General features: G+C 41.2%; 1 protein-coding gene across 4 annotated transcripts in view; it reads right to left on the bottom strand.

The window, feature by feature from the left end:
- Positions 1-22,414, bottom strand: part of pcnx1 (pecanex 1) — a 281,427-nt gene that overhangs the window by 30,291 nt on the left and 228,722 nt on the right. For all 4 annotated transcript variants that reach the window (XM_043698139.2, XM_043698140.2, XM_043698143.2 and 1 more), the window contains 4 exons: positions 10,555-10,808; positions 9,077-9,307; positions 4,221-4,321; positions 1,020-1,170 (listed from right to left, as the gene is read on the bottom strand). In XM_043698139.2, coding sequence (XP_043554074.2) covers positions 1,020-1,170; positions 4,221-4,321; positions 9,077-9,307; positions 10,555-10,808 — 737 coding nt within the window. The remainder of the gene's footprint in view (positions 1-1,019; positions 1,171-4,220; positions 4,322-9,076; positions 9,308-10,554; positions 10,809-22,414) is intronic.

The following is a 22,414-nucleotide window of genomic DNA, read 5'->3' as shown; positions in this document are numbered from 1 at the left end:
TCCACATTGTGGGATAATCAAAATCCACAGGAATTAATTTGCTCAGGTCTTAGCAACAGCATGAATATTTTCATAAAAGGAAAATCATGAGAATAGATAGGAGAAAAAAGTATAGAAGGATTTGAGAGATTGAGGTGAGGCACATGGAAAGGGAGGAGATTTGTATGGAGTATAACACCAGTGTAGACTAGCTCAGCCAAATGGACTGTTTGTGTGCTTTACATTCCGAATAATCTCATCAATTTATGACCTCAGAGTCATGTCACTGGGATGCTCAATACACAGCACCCTCTGTGATTTGCAACCAATAGATAGTGCTTACTGCCTGACTCATTGTCTGGCTGCTTTCCTGTTGATTCAGTGAGAAATATTTTCTTCATTCAATCGACAGCTCGAATCTAGGTAAATCAAGATTTATTGGATTAAATTCACAGCTGAAAATGTGTTGCTGGAAAAGCGCAGCAGGTGAGGCAGCATCCAAGGAGCAGGAGAATCGACGTTTCGGGCATGAGCCTGAAGAAGGGCTCATGCCCGAAACTTCGATTCTCCTGCTCCTTGAATGCTGCCTGACCTGCTGCGCTTTTCCAGCAACACATTTTCAGCTCTGATCTCCAGCATCTGCAGTCCTCACTTTCTCCTGGATTAAATTCATCCCAATCAGAATGTGTCAGTTTAAAATAGATTAACAAACTAAGTCAGGCTAATTTTTTTGCTTCTTTCCTATTGATTCTATAAGAAATATTTTCATTCACCAACAGCTTGAAAGTAGACAAAACAAGGTTTAATAAGTTAAATTCATCCCAAACTGAACGGGCCAGTGTAAGGTGGCTCAGCAAATCAAGATAGGCATCATTCATCCCTAGACTTGCACAAGGAGGCAAAATCAGAAACCGTTCCAAATAAATAGTTAAAGGATGCAATCAAGAAATTATCTGTTTCCTTGGAAGTGTGTGTCGGGCAGTTAAACTCCATAGATAACAGATGAAAACTCTTGTACAGTTCAAAATAGGTTGCTTTACCTGATGAAGTTTAAGGGACATCCGTATTCCAGGAACTACTACTTTCCGCAGCAACTCCATATCAGCAAATATCCACTCATCTCGTACTGAGGAAATTCGAAAATCTCCCTTGAATAGTGCATGAAGGCCATATAGAAAGGACTCTAGATTACTAAAAGGAAATATGTTATATAATAATCATATTCAAATTAAACTACAAAATGGTTCAGCATCAATAAATCCACAATTTTAAGATTGCAATTGCAATGCACTAAAATATAAACATTCAATACAGTTAAAAACCACATAAATCAGGTTTGTATTTCCAAATAAACCTGTTGGATCATAACCTGGTGTTGAGATATTTAACTTTGTCCACCACAGCCCAACATGGGCACCTCCACATTATTACATTCAACATAACATGGTCTCAATTCTTCCTCATGTTAAATTATTTGTCTCAGCTCTAAAGGTAAACAGCGTTTTCTTGGGGAAGATGGTCAATGAAATACATTCACTTAGCAACAAAGCACTGTTGACCCAGTAATAGGAAGAGACTGAGGTAGCTTTGAAAAAAATCAAAATTTCCCTAAAACGCAGCTACAGCTAGTTTTGCTCAGAGAATTGTAGTTGAATTGAAGTCATTGTTGTTTCTGTCCTCCTTACTTTCTGCAGGCTAAATAACTCTACCCTGAATCACAACTCCAGTATTAGTCCAAATAGAACCAACCTACACTATGATTATACAGGCGGAGCTGCCTTTTTTTCTGGCACCTCTTGTTCCATCTCTTTGCAGTAACACGGCATTGCAAACCTGCACCTCTTTGCATGCGCAAGCACTGCACCAGCTGACAACAGCATTGCTGAGAAACTGAGCCTTCCTTTAGAGCAAAGTCCCTCTGTCCAAGATGAACCTATGATAGGAAGGAACTAATTGTACACATATTCAAGGGGGCATAATTTCCTAATTTTCTTTCTGTTTAAGTTTAACCTTACACTGCCTTTCTCAATTTTATTATGGCCTTATTAATCTATTTCTATTGTTGGGAATTTGTGTACCTATCCCATTCACATTCGCATTATCCAAGCAGAGTCCTCAGTATTCCTACCAAAATAAACTAGTAACAACTCATTTACCAATTCCAAGCCTATTCTGCAAATTTATCAATAATCCCTTGTCTTTTTTGTGTTATTCTGTTCTAATGGCAACACTTAATGTCATTTTGTTTTATAAAGGGGAAATTGAGTTTGAACAATATATTAGGAGTTGAGGTTACAACAAAATGGGTGAACTAGTGTACTTTTATTCCAATATAAAAGGGTCCTACACAAGGTAAGAATTCATGGTTCTGGGTGTAACATATTAGCATGGATATAAGATTGGCCAACAACCAAAGTTGAGATAAATTGGTACTTTTAAAATTGACAAACTATAAGCAGTAGAGTTTCCGAAGGATTTGTGCTATAGTGCGCATGCATGTATGTGCAGGGTGTGTAAGTGCAATGGGTCAAGTGCAGCATGTGGGAGTGAGAGAGATTTTTTTTTGTGGAGCCCTAGTGGAACTTTCTGATGTGGAATGTGATTCACAATGACCTTCTGAATTGATTAGGCTAAGTAAAATCCAGCTACCACAATCCTCTGAATAAAGGGACAGCAAAAACTATTTTGGTACAAAGCTACAGGGTTTTCCAAAGCAGAGTGTGTGACATCAAATTGACCGCCATTGTTACTATATTGATTAGACTACTTAAAATTTAGCTCCCCTAAAAAATAATCTTCTTTGTGTCTTCTGTACAAGACATTGGTGAGATCACATTCAGAGTACCATGTACAGTTTTGATCCCCTCATGGAAGGAGGGATATTTTCAAATAGGAAGAATTTCTAAGAAGGTTCACTAAATTATCTCATGGGATGAAGGTGTTATCTTATTAGGAAAGTCTGAACAAGTTGGACCTGTACACACTGGAGTTTACACGAATGAGAAGTGATCTTACTGAAGCATATAAAATTCTAAGGGAACCTGACAGGGAAGATGATGAAGCAATGTTTCCTTTTACAGTACTGGGTATCTAGAATTAGGGGGACTTAGGGTCAAAATAATGTTTTTTTCTCAAGAGAGACGTGATGGTATTTCTTTTCACACACAGCCTTGAATCTTTGGAATCTTCTGCTAAGAACAGTGAAGACTCGACTATCGATTATATTCAATGCTGAAAGAGATAGATTTCTGATTTCCAAGGGAGTCAGAAATATGAATTAAGGCCTCTATCAGATCAACCGAGATCTTAATGAGTTGTCAAATAGTGTTGGAAGGTCAAATGGTCTACTTCTATTCCTTATCCACTGATTTTGAAATTGCATTTCTTATTCAAGAAGCTAAATCATTAATATAAATTACCAAGAACAGTGGTTTCAGTGCCAATCCATGTAGAGAAATTCTGCCCATAATTTTCATATCTGGGTTTCTACTCATGGCTTTGACTCAGTTTGGTTTTATTTGTCTCCTGTTACATCATTTAAACTCAATTCTAATTCAAACATGCATTATCTTATTTCTATTTTCAAAAATTCTTCAATATTTGATTACTACATTATCCTGTCAATGTGTTCTGTTACCTCTTTAAAGAATTCATTAAGTTTAATCAAGCGTGGCCATATCTTAAAAATATGTGCTGACTACTCAGAATTACAGTTTCATTTTCTAAATGTTTTTCGATTATAGCTTTGATTAAATATTCCATTTTCTTTCCTACCATTAACTTTAAGCTAACTCTTTTGCAGTTTCTTGCATTTTTTCTATCTCCGGTTTTAAATATAAGAATAACGTCAGCAGTCAGCCAGTCCTTTGGCTCTATATTCTCTTGTAATGAATTGCCATATTGTAACTGTGTCTCTGCCACCTCTTTCTAAGCTTTTTTAGTACTTGAAATCCATTTAGTTGTTCACATTAGTGTCTTTGACTCCCAATTTCAAAATATGTAACCTAGCTAAGGAATAGTTAATAAATGATATAACCTTGCTGGCTGATAAAGCTTATCAAATATTGAACAGAACAGCTACGGTCTGATGCCTGTGCTTTAAAACTACAGTAGTTAAAATATTAATCAATTGCATTCAGATGGAGTCTTAAAATCCTGAATACAGAACAATGCATTTCATTGGCATTCTTTCAGCATTGATGCGCAATTTATTAATCTTCAATTTGTCAGTGAATGCATACCTGGACATGTGATGGGAAGCTGTTCCAAGAGCTCTTCTGCCAAGCACACTGAGCCCATAGCACAGTGTCACCAATGTGGAGTCTCTGTCTGAAGATAGAGGCTGACATATTTTTAAAACAAAAATCAAGCCATCAGAATAGGTATTGTATAGATGCACAGTTCATGATTGTTTCACTCAGCATGCAGCTTTTTTGATTTTTTTTTGACATATCTATTTTCTAACCAACTTTTTCAGAGATACTTTGACACATCTTTGGAGCAGCTGTGATGTGAATCTGGGTCTCCTGGCTCAGAGTTAGGACATTACCACTGCACCACAAGAACCCTTGTATGCAGGTTTTTTAAAAATTAAGCTATTTTCTAACCTACCTGTTCAGAGGTGTTATGACACATTTCTCGAGTAGGTGGGCCTTGCGCCCAGGGCCTCCAGGCTCAGAGATAGGGGTAGTACCACTGCACCACAAGAGCCTCAATAGCATGCAGCTTTTTAACCATCATGAATCATTAAAATCAGACAAAACTAAAATAAGATTTACCCTTCAGTCTCACAACAGGAAGTCCTATTACTATTAACCCACGTCCTCCTGGAACATGCAGACTCCCTCACAAAATTACTAAAAGGCTTTGTTTTGAAAAAAGCAGATGCGGACATGAATACCATTTGCAGGGTTCATATATTGTTTATTCACACACTGTTCATTTACCGACTCACATATGTTCTATATAAAAAGAAAGCTTTGAACCTGCTCCTCCCAGTTAACATTTGGACTTGTGACTATAAAGACCTGTCACCCGTCTTTTGCAAATTCCATGGAAGCATCCCTTATCTTACCATGCAGAATGACATGAATATCCGTGGTAAGAACATCAAGAAAATAAACTGGCTTTCTAATTTCTCTATTTGTCACGTAATCCGGCTAACAGAATGGTGTAATTAGTATTCGGATCAACCAATTCAATATGTAACACAATGGGGAGAAAGTGAGGTCTGCAGATGCTGGAGATCAGAGCTGGAAATGTGTTGCTGGAAAAGCGCAGCAGGTCAGGCAGCATCCAGGGAACAGGAGAATCGACGTTTCGGGCATAAGCCCTTCTTCAGGAATGAGGAAAGTTTGTCCAGCAGGCTAAGATAAAAGGTAGGGAGGAGGGACTTGGGGGAGGGGCGTCGGACGTGTGATAGGTGGAAAGAGGTCAAGTTGAGGGTGATAGGTCAGACTGGGGTGGGGGCGGAGAGGTCGGGAAGAGGATCTCAGGTTAGGAAGGCGGTGCTGAATTTGATGGATTTGACTGAGACAGGGTGGGGGGAGGGGAAATGAGGAAACTGGTGAAATCCGAGTTCATCCCTTGTGGTTGGAGGGTTCCTAGCCGGAAGATGAGGCATTCTTCCTCCAACCGTCGTTTTGTTGTGGTCTGACAATGGAGGAGTCCAAAGACCTGCATATCCTTGGTGGAGTGGGAGGGGGAATTGAAATGTTGAGCTACAGGGTGGTTGGGTTGGTTGGTCCGGGTGTTCCAGAGGTGTTCTCTGAAACGCTCCGCAAGTAGGCGGCCTGTCTCCCCAATATAGAGGAGGCCACATCGGGTGCAGAGGATGCAATAGATGATATGTGTGGAGGTGCAGGTGAATCTGTGGCTGATATGGAAGTTTCCTTTGGGGCCTTGGAGGGAGGTGAGGGGGGAGGTGTGGGCGCAAGTCTTGCACCTCCTGCGGTTGCAGGGGAAGGTGCCGGGAGTGGAGGTTGTGGATCTGACGAGGGAGTCACGGAGGGAGTGATCTTTACGGAATGCTGATAGGGGAGGGGAGGGAAATATATCCTTAGTGGTGGGGTCCGTTTGGAGGTAGCGGAAATGACGGTGGATGATGCGCTGTACATGGAGATTGGTGGGGTGGTAGGTGAGGACCAGTGGGGTTCATGTAACACAATGGTACAGGCAAGGCTTGTAGCTGCAACCAAGGATCCCCACAAACCTTTCAATTCAGAAATTTGTTTTAAGATGCAGAAATGCATCTAATGAATGCAGCTAAGTTAAAACAGCTAACAGGTTTACAACTCATTCTTCAGAAAGTGAGTCAATTAATCACTAATCATTCGTGATCACACTATCACATACTTTGGCTGTCTGAAAACAGTTTTGAAATTAATTACAAATTGCAATATAGAAAGAATAATTAAATTACAGTTACTTCCCCTTCAGTGGCCCCCAAACTACAACTGGGGACCAATAATCACCTCAAGCAAAAACAGAAACTGCTGGAGAAACTTAGAAGTGCTGAGTTCTTCTGGGTATATAGTCAAGATCTTTTCCTGGGTTGGGAGAGAACAGAACTGACAATAGACAATAGACAATAGGTGCAGGAGGAGGCCATTCAGCCCTTCGAGCCTGCACCGCCATTCAATAGAATCATGGCTGATCATTCCTAATCAGTATCCTGTTCCTGCCTTATCTCCATAACCCTTGATTCCATTATTTTTGAGAGCTCTATCCAACTCTTTCTTAAATGAATCCAGAGAGTGGGCCTCCACTGCCCTCTGTGGGGCAGAGCATTCCACACAGCCACTACTCTCTGGGTGAAGAAGTTTCTCCTGAGCTCTGTCCTAAATGGTCTACCCCGTATTTTTAAGCTGTGTCCTCTGGTTCGGCACTCACCCATCAATGGAAATATGTTTCCTACTGCCAGAGTGTCCAATCCTTTCATAATCTTATACGTCTCAATCAGATCCCCTCTCAGTCTTCAAAACTCAAAGGGTATACAAGCCCAGTCGCTTCAGTCTTTCAGTGTAAGGTAATCCTGCCATTCCAGGAATTGACCTCGTGAATCTACGCTGCACTCCCTCAATAGCCAGAATGTCTTTTCTCAAGTTTGGAGACCAGAACTGCACACAGTACTCCAGGTGTGGTCTCACCCGGGCCCTGTACAGCTGCAGAAGCACCTCTTTGCTTCTATACTCAATTCCTCTTGTTATGAAGGCCAGCATGCTATTAGCCTTCTTCACTACCTGCTGTACCTGCATGCTTGCCTTCATTGACTGGTGTACAAGAACACCAGATCTCTCTGTACTGCCCCTTTACATAAATTGATTCCATTGAGGTAGTAGTCTGCCTTCCTGTTCTTGCCACCAAAGTGGATAACCATACATTTATCCACATTAAACTGCATCTGCCATGCATCTGCCCACTCACTTAACTTGTCCAGGTCACCCTGTAATCTCCTAACATCCTCATCACATTTCACCCTGCCACCCAGCTTTGTATCATCAGCAAATTTGCTAATGTTATTGCTGATACCATCTTCTATATCATTAACATATATTGTAAAAAGCTGCGGTCCCAGCACGGATCCCTGCGGTACCCCACTGGTCACTGCCTGCCATTCCGAAATGGAGCCGTTTATCACTACCCTTTGTTTCCTATTATCCAACCAATTTTCAATCCAATCTAGTATTTTGCCCCCAATACCATGCGCCCTAATTTTACTCACTAACCTCCTGAGTGGGACTTTATCAAAAGCTTTCTGAAAGTCCAGGTACACTACATCTGCTGGATCTCCCTCGTCCAACTTCAGAGTTACATCCTCAAAAAATTCAAGAAGATTAGTCAAGCACGATTTCCCCTTCATAAATCCATGCTGACTCTGTCCTATCCTGTTACTACATTCTAGATGTGCAGTAATTTCATCCTTTATAATAGACTCCAGCATCTTTCCCACCACTGAGGTCAGACTAACTGGTCTATAATTTCCTGCTTTCTCTCGCCCACCTTTCTTAAAAAGTGGTATAACATTAGCCACCCTCCAATCCTCAGGAACCGACCCCGAATCTATTGAACTCTGGAAAATAATCACCAACGCATCCACGATTTCAGTACCCTGGGATGCAGACCATCAGGCCCCGGAGACTTATCAACCTTCAGACCTAACAGTCTCTCCAACACCAAATCCTGGCAAATATAAATTCCCTTAAGTTCAGGTCCTTCAGCCACTGTTACCTCAGGGAGATTGCTTGTGTCTTCCCCAGTGAACACAGATCTGAAGTACCCATTTAATTCCTCTGCCATTTCTTTGTTCCTAGTAATATATTCCCCCGTTTCTGTCTTCAAGGGCCCAATTTTTGTCCTAACCATTTTTTTGCCTTGCACATACCTAAAAAAGCTTTTACTATCCTCCTTAATATTCTTGGCCAGTTTACCTTAGTATCTCATTTTTCCTCTGCGTATTTCCTTCTTAGTAATCCTCTGTTGCTCTTTAAAAGCTTCCCAGTCCTCAGTTTTCCCACTTATTTTAGCTATGTTATACTTTTTCTCTTTTAACTTTATATGTTTCTTTACTTCCCTTGTTAGAGGGATATGGGCTAAGTGTTGGCAAATGGGACGAGACTAATTTAGGATGTCTGGTTGGCATGGACAAGACTTTAAAGCGTCTGTTTTCATGCTGTACATCTCTATGATCCACAATTACTCTTTTTTGTTTTAGATTTCTAGCATCCACAGTTCTTTGTTTTATTCCAAAAATCACCTCACTTCGTAGTAGACTCAGCTAAATTTAGTATATGTAGCGACTTACCCACAGCATTATACAGTTGCAGAAATTGACTAGGTAATAGAAGCAAAAGAATCATGCAAGAGAATCTGACCTTTTACTTAATGAAATACAACCACAGACCTGTACACAGCTAAAAGGAGGCTTTTCAGCTCATTGAGCCTGCAATGCTCCTTTGAAAAGCAACTTATTCGCTACAAACCCCTGTTTTGTCCCTATATATCCGTATTCTCTTTCATCTTGATCAATTTTCTTTTTGAAAGACACTCTTGGAACTCTTTTCACTACCCGACCCAGGTTTTGTGTTGCTTTTAATACCTTTTCTCTTCGAGAAGCACAATATTGGATCCAGTTGAGATAAACCCCACAAAAACTTTCCCTGGATACTCCAGCCAATCTATGATCGTAGTCCTCATCAATGTTCGGGTTAAAGGTGGGATCGACATCGACATAATTATGGCTAGTACATGCTCGAAGTCCATCCTGCATGGTTTCATTTGCAAGCCAATCCTCTAGCTTTGGAGAGCTCGTTACATAGAATAAAATACTCTAGTTGCAAACATGAAGACAGAGGATGAAGACATTAAAATTAGTCATGGGTAACTTTTCCCACAAAATAGCAAGCACATGAATAAAATTTCATTAACATTGGTCATTCCTAACATCTTCAAAATCAGTATCAAACTAAACATAAGCTCACTATCACTGTGCACAGCTTGAGCAATATCTTTTTACTGGTTGAGGCCAGCTTTGACATTATTTTCTCTCCCTGTCTCTTGCATGGTTCTTATTTACCAATGCACCAACCTGGTTTAATTTGCACTCAAATCTCTGCCAAGGATGCGTTGTAACTTGTTGGCAGCTCAAACATTGTTAATCTAGCCTGACTGGCAAGTGCTTGGTCTCTTCTTGGTGCGCCCTCACAGCAGCACAGCTGAAGCTATGAACTCAGCAAGTGGTGTCCCTGGTGACGAGACAGACCCTGCTGCTTAGCAGAGTCATAATAACTGTATTGGCCAGATATCAGAACTCTAAAAATGAGAAAGCAATGGTTAAAACAAAATAGAGGTGACAATGTTTCCATCTCCTGACTCAATTTCTTTGTAGTTCTGTATATTCAAATAGTTTATTTTCTACTTTGCTGTATATTTTCTTGCAAAAACAAATGGGAACCAAACCAAGAAAGTCAGTGCATAAGAAAAGCACCAATGATAGCTTGAACCTTAATTTGAGTACAGACAGGAATTCTTCAAAGCAAGGTTACTTAAGAAAATAAGTATGAATTCATTATTTACTTTTATCATTTTTCCACTTTGTTCTTCCATTATATTTTTATCATTTTTGTTAGCAAACTGTTTTAGTGATCAACAGGAAAGAAAGTTCAACACTGTTTCAGTGTCACCCAGCATCACAATCAAGAACATCCAGGTTTATACAGCTTGACTGAATGCAGAATAAAACCAAGGTCCAATAACATTACAACAATATAGAATTGCTCAAGTTGCTCAAGAGCTATGGGTTTGTGAACCAAGATACAGATGACAAAACATGAAAGATAAGGTCTACAGTTAGTTAGCTTTTTGGACAGTGAAATTCGACTGATCAGGAATTTTAGTTCTCTTGCCATATATTCCACCAGAAAATCCCATAAAGTACAAGAACCATGAAAAATGGAAGCACTTACTTTTTCATAATAACTATATACTGTTAAATAGCACTGGATTATTGTTCAGAGATAATGCTATTATACGTTAAAATGTTAATGTGGTTGAGGTGACAACGTGCAAAATGCATACCTTTACATAGTAAGTTGTGAGAATCTTTCTTAGATCGAACACCTGCAGCATGGATGCAGCACTGTTGTCAGTGATGCTGTAGCCCTCCAGCACATACTTGGTGACTAGAACTTCCCAAGCAAGCCAGCGCTGACCAAAAGCAGCATTAAACGACAATATGTGAGGGATGTGGCCTGGCTCACAACAGCAGAATCCTTCATCTTCCTCAACCCCTTCTGTGATAGCTTCCACCTCACGCTGTTGACAGTACGTGCCTACAAGGAAACAAGCATGATCAAGGCTGACACTACAACATCAAAATCATTAATAAAGGGTCTAAATTCTGATTGTAACTTTCGCCCCCCTTTCCAAAATATTCAAGGGTACCAGCAGTCTCCTCATGCTACACTCGGGTGGTTATTCCAGCATTGCATCAGATGTGATAGGTATAAAAACCAAGCTTGCCTTAATCTCTATCCAAAAAAACAGAGATGCACTTTCTTTAAAGCAGGATTGGAAACAATCATGGGCCCGACTCACTAACCATCTCCCCTGAAGCCAATTACTGAAAATGAAGTGAGCTACTCATCTGATAATTTCAGCTCTGTCTGGAACTGTGCTGTCTCCATTCAGGCTAATAATTTAAATTCTCCATATCTGATTGCAAAATAAATGTACACATTACTTGTTCATGGAGATTACTGTGTCTTAGTGTTGGTTTTGGTTAAGGATGTTCTGGATTGAAGCTGCCCCCAAAAAGAAATTTTAAACGTAATGCTGATTGTGATTTTGCTCTCAATACCAAAGGGCAACACTGAGTGCTAAATTTGATGACATCTGCTCCGTTTTGCAAGCTTGTCAGGAGTGAGTTTTACAACATCTCTTATGTAAGGCGAGTTCTACAAGGGATTTGCCATCAATAAGAAACAAAGTACACAATAGAAAGGCTGTTGAGGAATCTTTTATCAATCACAGAGTTAAAACTAGAATGTGTAAAACAGAAAGTAAAAATAATATTTTAACAATGCAAATGAAATAAAAATTGAGGAGTACAGATGCAATTAAGGAAGAGAGATCAGAATGTACAAAAACATAAACAAAATGCACTGGTTTTGGGGCTATGGCACCTTTTCTGAATGAACCGTGGACTCTCGGCTCCATCTTTAATCCTTGCACTTTCAAGACCATTGCAGTGGCATTGCTACACATTTCATCAAATCAGTAGCAGAAATAGAAATAAGTAGATATTATGTAATATTTGTGACAGAGACAGCAGCAGGATAACCGACTGGGATTTCAATACTGAAATGGTATCGGACACTTGGGAAGGGCAGGAAGCTAGGAAAAGGTGAAGGCAAAGCTCTGCCAGTTAATTATGGTATTTGAATGATAGAGAAATAACCAAAATTTAAGAAACTAGGATATTGAAGTTGTGGATAAAAAGAGAGAAAAAAAATCAAGGTGAGGTGGTATATAGGAACCGTAACAAATATCACAATAGGACAGACAGTGCCAAATACCACATGGTAGGACGGACTATCAAGAAAGTAATAATGGGAATTGCTCAGAAAGAAATGCCACTAATCAGGGGGAGTTTTAATTACAGGTAGGCTGGAGATATCAGATGATCAAAGGTAGTCCTGATGGGGAACTTAAAGAATGTTTTTGAGATAGATTCTTAGAATAGTATGTTCTTCATTCCACAACCAAACAGCATACTTGATCTTGTATTGCATAGTGAGATGGGATTAATTAATTACACACAGTGAAAGCAGGTAGAAGTAATCATGATATGATTAAATTTTACGTTTAATTTGAGGGACAGAAGAATAGATTCAGGACCAGTATTTGAAATGTAACTAGGGGCAATTAGAGTCATAGAGATGTACAGCATGGAAACAGACCCTTCAGTTCAACCTGTCTACGCCGACCAGATATCCCAACACAATCTAGTCCCGCCTGCCAGCACCCGGCCCATATCTCTCCAAACCCTTCCTATTCATATACCCATCCAAATGCCTCTTAAATGTTGCAATTGTACCAGCCTCCACCACTTCCTCTGGCAGCTCATTCCATACACGTACCATCCTCTGCGTAAAAAGGTTGCCCCTTAGGTCTCTTTTATATCTTTCCCCTCTCACCCTAAACCTATGCCCTCTAGTTCTGGACTCCCTGATCCCATGGAAAAGACTTTGTCTATTTACCCTATCCATGCCCCTCATAATTTTGTAAACCTCTATAAGGTCACCCCTCAGCCTCCGACGCTCCAGGGAAAACAGCCCCAGTCTGTTCAGCCTCTCCCTATAGCTCAATCCTCCAACCCTCGCAACATCCTTGTAAATCTTTTCTGAACCCTTTCAAGTTTCACAACATCTTTCCAATAGGAAGGAGACCAGAATTGCACGCAATATTCCAACAGTGGCCTAACCAATGTCCTGTACAGCCGCAACATGACCTCCCAATTCCTGTACTCCATACTCTGACCAATAAAGGAAAGCATACCAAATGCCTTCTTCACTATCCTATCTACCTGCGACTCCACTTCCAAGGAGCTATGAACCTGCACTCCAAGGTCTCTTTGCTCAGCATCACTCCCTAGGACCACGAGTGTATAGGTCTTGCTAAGATTTGCTTTCCCAAAATGCAGCACCTCGCATTTATCTGAATTAAACTCCATCTGCCACTTCTCAGCCCATTGGCCCATCTGATACAGATCCTTCGCTGTCCGCTACACCTCCAATTTTGGTCTCATCTGCAAACTTACTAACTGTACCTCTTATGCTCGCATCCAAATCATTTATGTAAATGACAAAAAGTAGAGGACCCAGCACCGATCCTTGTGGCACTCCACTGGTCACAGGCCTCCAGTCTGAAAAACAACCCTCCACCACCACCCTCTCTCTTCTACCTTTGAGCCTGTTCTGTATCCAAATGGCTAGTTCTCCCTGTATTCCATGAGATCTAACCTTGCTAATCAGTCTCCCATGGGGAACCTTGTCAAACGACTTACTGAAGTCCATATAGATCACATCTGCTGCTCTGCCCTCATCAATCTTCTTTGTTACCTCTTCAAAAAACTCAATCAAGTTTGTGAAACATGATTTCTCACGCACAAAGCCATGTTGACTATCCCAAATCAGTCCTTGCCTTTCCAAATACATCTATATCCTGCCCTTCAGGATTCCCTCCAACATCTTGCCCACCACTGAGGTCAGGCTCACCGGTCTATAGTTCCCTAGCTTGTCTTTACCGCTCTTCTTAAATAGTGGCACCACGTTTGCCAACCTCCAGTCTCCCAGCACCTCACCTGTGACTATCGATGATACAAATATTTCAGCAAGAGGCCCAGAAATCACTTTTCTGGCTTCCCACAGAGTTCTCGGGTACACCTGATCAGGTCCCCGGAATTTATCCACCTTTACCCGTTTCAAGACATCCAGCACTTCCTCCTCTGTAATCTGGACATTTTGCAAGATGTCACCATCTATTTTCCTACAGTCTATATCTTCCATATCCTTTTCCACAGTAAATACTGATGTAAAATATTCATTTAGTATCTCCCTCATTTTCTGTGGCTCCACACAAAGGCCGCCTTGCTGATCTTTGAGGGGTCCTATTCTCTCCCCAGTTACCCTTCTGTCCTTAATATATTTGTAAAAACCCTTTGGATTCTCCTTAATTCTATATGCCAACGCTATCTCATGTCCCCTTTTTGCCCTCCTGATTTCCCTCTTAAGTATACTCCTACTTCCTTTATACTCTTCTAAGGATTCACTCGATCTATCCTGTCTATACCTGCCATATGCTTCCTTCATTTTCTTAACCAAACCCTCAATTTCTTTAGTCATCGAGCATTCCCGATACCTACCAGCCTTTCCTTTCACCCTGACAGGAATATACTTGCCCTGGATTCTTGTTATCTCATTTCTGAAGGCTTCTCATTTTCCAGCCATCCCTTTACCTGCAAACATCTGCCTCCAATCACCTTTCGAAAGTTCTTGCCTAATACCATCAAAATTGACCATTTTCCAACTTAGAAATTCAACGTTTAGATTTGGTCTATCCTTTTCCATCACGACTTTATAATAAAAGCATTGCTAGGTAAAGTAAACATGCAAGTTAGGTTAAGAGATCGGTCAATAAAGATGCACAGGTAGATATTCATGTGGACATTTAGAATGCACAAAATACCTGTATATACACTCTAATAACAAAGAAAAATTGAGAAGTACCAACATCCATGGTTAACCAAAAAGATTAAAAAAGCATTAAACTTGAAGAAAAATAATACAATTGCACAAAGATACGTGGCAGATCAAAAGATTATAAAAAAATTTAAATGTGATTAGTGAGGAGTGAAAATTTAGCATTACATAGAAATATAGAATGGAATCTTCTCAGTCACCGAACATGGTGGGTATTGGTGATAAAGTTTGGGGATATAGCAAGATTAGCAATAAGGAGCTTTGTTATGTGAAGAGCAATATGTCTGATTCTTGCTGCTGAACAGTGTGATGAGAATCTCACTAGTGGATGGTGTTAGCACGTCATTGTTATCTAATCTGGTCTCTTTGACATGCAGTTTCCATTCTCCCCTTGGATAGGAAGTAGTTGTGACAATTTTTGACACTTAAGTCAGAGCTGTTAACTGGCAACTTCAGCTTGCCACCTGTGCCTCCAGCTCTTCATCCTGGACATCAGTCACTGCTATTTCTCCAACACATGGGTATTGGCAATGGACATGTTCAAGCTTCACTTCATCATGGCACATCTCTGATCCACTTATAATACGCATCTACCCTTCAAAGCAGATTCTTATCATTGCAATTATTCTACTGGGACACTGCATGCAGGCCCAGGCATCTAGCTCATGGATTGCACCAGGGTGCATCTCAGGGTTCCTAGCTTGCTCTTTCAGTGTTCACTCACTTTGCACCTACTTACATGCTCACTGCACCTTTGCCTTGACTTGCAGTTTTGCATTTTGCCCCCTCAGACAGATCTTAAAGGTTTACAGTTCTTCAGTTTTGATTTGCATATTCACAGAAACACAAAGCCAGGTGCTTGTCATGGCTGTCAGTAGTCATTAGTTAAGGGAATGGACACCTTATTGTACACCACTGCATTACATGATCACAACCAACACTGCCTTAACCAGGGTTTGGGGAATGAGGGTACAGTGTGGTACAATGATTAGCATGACTAAGCTGCTCTCAGAGACAGTGAGAGATGACATCATAATTCAAAGTGATGCGTGGAAATGTTTGAAAGCTCAGTAATAATGTGCTCAACAGATAGTGGCACACACACTCTCTCCCTCACACACACAAACACACCAGAAGTTTTAGTGAAGTGCAAGAGGGGAACTTTATTACCAGGCTGAGCCTGTGATGTATTGTGGCAAGCATGATCTGGATTGCCTTCCGCATTCATATGATTTGTAATGCGGAATGGAAATGGATAATGGTGGACTCAGTTTTGTTTCCCTCTGAGAATGCAGGCTCTTCTTGTAAGTAACGCAAGGGCAATTGGATTAGTGAGGTACTTTCACAGGACAGAACAAAGTCATCTGAAATCATTGTATCGCGTATGCAAAATGCATGCAGGGTCTAACTGTGGCAAACAAATCCTGATCACAAGGCATCGATTTGGGATTAGCAAGAAGCAACTTGACTGAAACACACAATATCCTAATGGATCTTCACAGCCTGGATGCAGAAAGGATGTTTATTTACTCTTGTGGGGAAAATTTAAAAGTACATAGTTACTGTGTAAGATTAAGGGGCCGCCGGGAGGCGAGCGTGGGAGCAGGCAGCCCGAGTCAGCAGTGGGAGTGAGGTCAAGCCTGAAGTGGGGGAGGTCGAGCCCTTGTCAGGAGTGCTAACCCAGCAAAGCTATGGACTACTTATGGACTGTGGAGTTGAACTATGAACTGTGTTTCTTTGTCTTTCGACATTTTAGTAAGACTAACCTATGCCCTTTAGTTCTGGACTCCTCCCCCACACCCCAGGATATGTACCCTAACAAATTTAACTTGTTAAGTTTATTTTCCTTATTTTTCTACTTTCAACCTAAGAGGGTACTGTGGAGTGGCAAATTGTAAACTTTTCACTGTACTCATCTGAGTACATGTAACAATAAAGTAGCTCAGACATAGAAGAAGAGATTTATTTTCTCAGAGAGATGAATGTCTTTGAAATTCTCTTCCTCAAAAGATAGTGAAAACAGAGTCTTTGAATATTTTTCAAGCAGAAGAACAGATTTTTAATAGAAAAGGGGTAGGTGGGAATGTTGAGTAATCTTATCGAACAGGAGATCAAGTTCGATAGCCAAATGTCCTACTTCTGCTCCTCATTTATATTTTAGTCTACATGTTAATATCTCCCCTCCCTATAATCTGAGGGTCACAAGCTTGAACGGTTATGGTGAAGCTGGTTTATGTATTCAGCTGCAAATCAGGATGGACTACATAAAACATCATCAGCTCTTCCACTTAGATAATAAAAGAGTCATATAATACAGAAGAAGCCCTTTGGTCCATCAAATCTGTACTACCAAAAACATACTACTACCTACACTAGTCCCATTTTCCACTCTAGGGACTTGTGCCTTGAATAAATGACATTTCAAGTGCTCATTCAAGTACATTTTAAAGGTTGTAAGGTTTCCCACCTCAAAACCAACTGCCCAGGTAGTTCATTCCAGACCCTCATCACTCTGGATGCAAAAAGGTTTTCCTCAAATCCCTCCAAGCCTTTCACTTTAAAGTTATGCCCCCTTGTCATCGAACCTCTGACTGAGGGAACAGCTGCTTTCTACTCACTCTGTCCATGCCCCTCATAATCCTTTACACCTCTATCAGGTTCCCCTCGCAAACTTTTCTGCTCCAAAGGAAACAATTTGAGCTTACCCAGCATTTAGACACAGAGTCATAGGTATGTATAGCATGGAACCAGACTGACTCAACTCGTCCATGCCGACCTGATATCCTAAATTAATCTAGACCCATTTGCCAGCACTTGGCCCATATCCCTCGAAACCCTTCTTATTCGTATACCCATCCAGATGCTTTTTAAATTTTGTAATTCTCCATCACTTCCTCTGGCAGCTCATCCACACACATACCACTGCATGAAATGTTATCCCTCAGGTCCCTTTTAAATCCTTCCTCTCTCACCCAAAACCTATGCCCTTTAGTTCTGGACTCCTCCCCCACACCCCAGGATATGTACCCTATCTATGCCATTCACGATTTTATAAACCTCAGCTGAAATACTCCATCCCAGACAATATCATAGCCTATGTGCAGCTCCAACATGACCTCCTCTTTCTTTTAATCTATGCCACAAATGATAGAGGCAATTGTCCTGTATGCCTTCTAAAATTGCAGTCTTTAACTTGCCCATTAACCTGCCCTGCCACCTTCAGGGATCTGTGGACAAACACCCAATGATCCCTCTGTTTCTCTGAGCTTCCTAGTATCTTGCCACCCATCGAGTACTGCCTTGTCTTGTTCCTTCTTCCACAATGCATCACTTCACATTTATCAGTGTTAATTCCATCCGCTGCTGATCCGCCAAAAATTGCTCACTACTTCAGGATCATCCTGGAATACAAAGATAACCCTCAGATTCTTTTCTCTACTAAAAGCCATCTTCTTGAACCCTTCTGCCCTACTTCCTTAGCTCCAAAGTGCAAGCAGTTCTTCTTTGTCACTTAAATCAAGGCGAGCTGAAAAGATGTCTCCAACATTTCCTTGCCTTTGACTGGCCCAAATGGCTAGACCAGTTTTCATGCTCACCCTCACCACAGACTTGGACAAGCGCTGAAATTTCAGCTTTTTCTAGTTTCTCTTTTATCTTGCACGCCCTATTTGAGATAATTTTGTCCATGACACTTACTTCCCTTAATCCTGTTCCCATTAAACTGCCAATCACCCAACTACACCTCCTGGCCTCCATCTTATAATAATAACCTTGTGTATTAGTATAGACAGTTAGCGACTTTGGAGATTTTCAGCTCAGGTTGAGGTCTTGGAGGTAAGTTTGCTCGTTAGGCTGGAAGGTTCGTTTTCAGATGTTTCGTCACCATAACATCATCAGTGAAGCACTAGTGTTCTGACCTGCTTTCTATGTGTGTGTTTAGGTTTCCTTGGGCTGGTGATGCCATTTCCTGTTTTTTTTTCCCCTCAGAGGATGGTAAATGGGGTCCAAATCAATGTGCTTGCTGATAGTGTTCCAGTTAGAATGTCACACTTTTAGGAATTCTCGTGCATGTCTCTGTTTGGCTTGTCCTAGAATGGATGTGTTGTCCCAGTCGAAGTGGTGTCCTTCCTCATCTCTAAGAATACTACAGATAGTCAGTCATATCTTTTTGTGGCTAGTTGATATTCACGTATCCTGGTGGCTAGTTTTCTGCCTGTCTGTCCAATGTAGTGTTTGTTACAGTTTTTGCAAGGTATTTTGTAAATGACATTTGTTTTGCTTTTTGTCTGTATAGGGTCTTTCAAGTTCATTAGCTGCTGTTTTAGTGTGTTGGTGGGTTTGTGGGCAACCATGATGCCAAGAGGTCTGAGTAGTCTGGCAATCATTTCTGAGATGTCTTTGATGTAGGGGAGAGTGGCTAGGGTTTCTGGACGTGTTTTACCTGCTTGTTTGGGTTTGTTGCTGAGCAATCGGCCGACTGTGTTCATTGGATACCCATTCTTTTTGAAGATGCTGTATAGGTGATTTACCTTTGCTATTCGTAGTTCCTCTGTGCTGTAGTGTGTGGTGGCTCAGTGAAATAATGTTCGAATGTAGCTTTGTTTGTGGGTGTTGGGATGATTGCTTCTATAGTTCAGTATTTGGTCAGTGAAATGAGAGTTGAGACAGGGCATGCTGACATGGGGCACACAGACCAAGATGGCCACTGAGCCATAAGTTGGTCACTTAGTACACAAGATGGCCACTGAGCCATTACGTGGAAAAGTACACTTATGCCCGAGGCCAACAGGATACCAGCACAATAGACACAAAACATAATCACTTTAGGGTGGGTGGGGAAGAGAATACACATCAGTAACATCTACTGTCCAGCCACCACCTTCAATAGAAATGTTAACGACTAGAGACTGCTTGTATACAACTGTTAATACCTTAGATTTGCAGTAATGGAAAATGATCTTCCTTCTCAGGATGAACAATCACATTACTGCAGCAACGAACGTAGCTACTGAAACTGACAATGAATCTGTAACATTCCTCTGAAACTGACGATGACTCTGTAATGTTTTCTGTAAATAAACCATGCTGCACAAAGACTTGATATCTGGACCATTATACCATGAACTGTATAAAATATTGTGACATGTGCTCAGAGCATGAAAGAAGGCTCGCAGCTGACAGCCGTGCTGCCAGACTTCGTTCTCTCTCTCTCTCTGGAGCTCCGGTTTCTTTGTACAATAAATTCCGTCGTTGAATCCAGATTCTAACTCAGACTGGTGATTTTCCCCACAACAGCCCGCATGTGTTGTTTTCCTGGTTTGAAGTTCCCCATTGGCTGATCGCTCTACTGTGACATCTAGGAATGGCAGTTTGTTATTGTTTTCCTCCTCTTTTGTGAACTTTTGCTACCTAGGACATTATAGATGGTGTTATAGGCTTCCTCTAATTTATTTTGTTTAGTGAGAACAAAGGTATCATCCACGTAGTGGACCCAAAGTTAGGGTTGGATGGATGACAGAGCTGTTTGTTCAAGTCTCTGCAAAAACCCTGTTATCAGAGATCACATGGGTGTTCAGTTGGTTTGTCTGTAGGTTTTGTTATTGAAAGTGAAGTGGGTGGTAAGGTATAGATCCACTAGCTTGATGATATCGTCCTTGCTGATGAAGTTGGTGGTGTTTGGTGTATGTGCCTTTGGTTCTTCTAATAGTGTGGTCAGTATTTCTTTGGCCAGGTTGATGTTGATGGATGTGAACAGGGCTATTACATCAAAGGAAACCATTATTTCATCCTCTTCTATCGCAATGTCTTTGATGGGTGTTCAGGAATTCTTGGGTGGAGAGAATGGAGTGGCGTGAGTCTTCTCCAAAATGTTTTAGTCTTCAATGCAATTCCTTGGTTAATCTGTACATTGGTATTCCAGGTAGTGAGACTCGGGATCTGAGAGGGGCTCCTGGTTTGTGAGTGTTTGGTCATTCGTAGAAACGTGATGTGTTGGATCCGTCTGGTTTCGTTTTTTGGATGTCTGTCTTGTTTAATTCTCCAGACTTCTGAATTTTTTTTTGAGTAGGTCTGTGATTCGATTCTCGAGTTGTGGTTTCAGGTCTATCGCCACTTGTTGGTAAGTGTTAGTATCTGCAAACAGTGTGTTCACTTTCTCATTGTAGTCTGTTTGGTTTAAAATGGCTGTCAAATATCCATTGCCTGCAGGTAGGATAACAATATTTTCATCTTTTTTTGAGTCCTTCGAATGCCTTCCTTTCTTGTGTATTGAGTGTGTTTCCTTCCTTTTTCCTGCTTAATGTTGTTGTGTCTGTCTGTCTGATGGTTTGCTGAGTTTCTTCTATGACTTCATTTTCTTTTCAGTGTTGTTTCTAATGCTGCTAAGGTATTTTCCTTGTCTGCATCCTGGAAGTTATAATTTAATCCTTTTACTAAGATGGCTTTTTCGGTGTCTGTTAAGAGTCGGTCAGATATTCTTTATCCATGCTTTTAGGTTGACTGTATTGTTATTTTGTGTGAGTTTGTCGAGTTTTTTTCTGCAGGTCTAGATTTTTTCATTTTCAGTGTTTGTTGCTATCTAATGTTTTTGGCTCATTTTACTGTGTGTGTCCACTCATGAGTAAAGCTTTTTGGTGCAAAATTTCCTAGTTACATTTATGGAGTCTGTTGTGGGAATCGTTAATCATTTCTCTAAGCATTCTGTGTCTGTTTTGCTCTGTTATTCTTTTGGCTAGTGGGGTGTTAAGGGGAGGATTGTGTTTAAGCCAGAAACCCTGGGCAAGCATAAGAGGTACAGTTAGTAAGTTTGCAGATGACACCAAAATTGGAGGTGTAGTGGACAGTGAAGAGGGCTACCTCAGATTACAACAGGATCTGGAGCAGATGGGCCAATGGGCTGAGAAGCGGCAGATGGGGTTTAATTCAGATAAATGTGAGGTGCTGCATTTTGGGAAAGCAAATCTTAGCAGGACTTATTCACTTAATGGTAAGGTCCTAGGGAATGTTGCTGTACAAAGAGACCTTGGGGTGCAGGTTCACAGCTCCTTGAAAGTGGAGTCGCAGGCAGATAGGATAGTGAAGGCGGCGTTTGGTATGCTTTCCTTTATTGGTCAGAGTATTGAGTACAGGAGTTGGGAGGTCATGTTGCGGCTGTACAGGACATTGGTTAGGCCACTGTTGGAATATTGCGTGCAATTCTGGTCTCCTTCCTATCGGAAAGACGTTTAGAGTGCTCCAGTGGGCGCACAGAGAGGGGAGCCGGAAGGTAAGCGGAGACCAGTTTGAATTAACGTTTTTCTTTTCGCAGTCTGTGTTTTTTTTTTCCAACTAGGAGCGGGAACCCGGAAGTCGTCAACAGAGACTTCTGGGAAGGTAAGAAGTTTGAGTGGAGAAGGAACCCGAGACATTACACGTGTAGTGTCTCCCACCCTCCCTCCTCCTCTAACCTAAAAAAAGGACTCAGTCGGCTGAACAGGTAAGCTACTTAGTGTTCTTGTTTGGAGACTAAGTGTAGAGTTATGGCAGCGCAGGCAGTGGAATGTTCCTCCTGCAGGATGTTTGGGGTAGGGGTGACCACCGATGCTCCTGCCGACTTCACCTGCAGGAAGTGCAGCCAGCTCCAGCTCCTCACAGACCGCGATAGAGAACTGGAGCTGGAGATTGATGAACAGAGGATT

Source organism: Chiloscyllium plagiosum, unplaced genomic scaffold (assembly GCF_037043375.1).
Source record: "Chiloscyllium plagiosum isolate Xiang-an unplaced genomic scaffold, Cpla_swu_hap1 HiC_scaffold_8, whole genome shotgun sequence".
Taxonomy (NCBI): domain Eukaryota; kingdom Metazoa; phylum Chordata; class Chondrichthyes; order Orectolobiformes; family Hemiscylliidae; genus Chiloscyllium; species Chiloscyllium plagiosum.
Note: the sequence above shows the minus strand (reverse complement) of the source record. Positions and strands in the feature narration are given on the sequence as shown.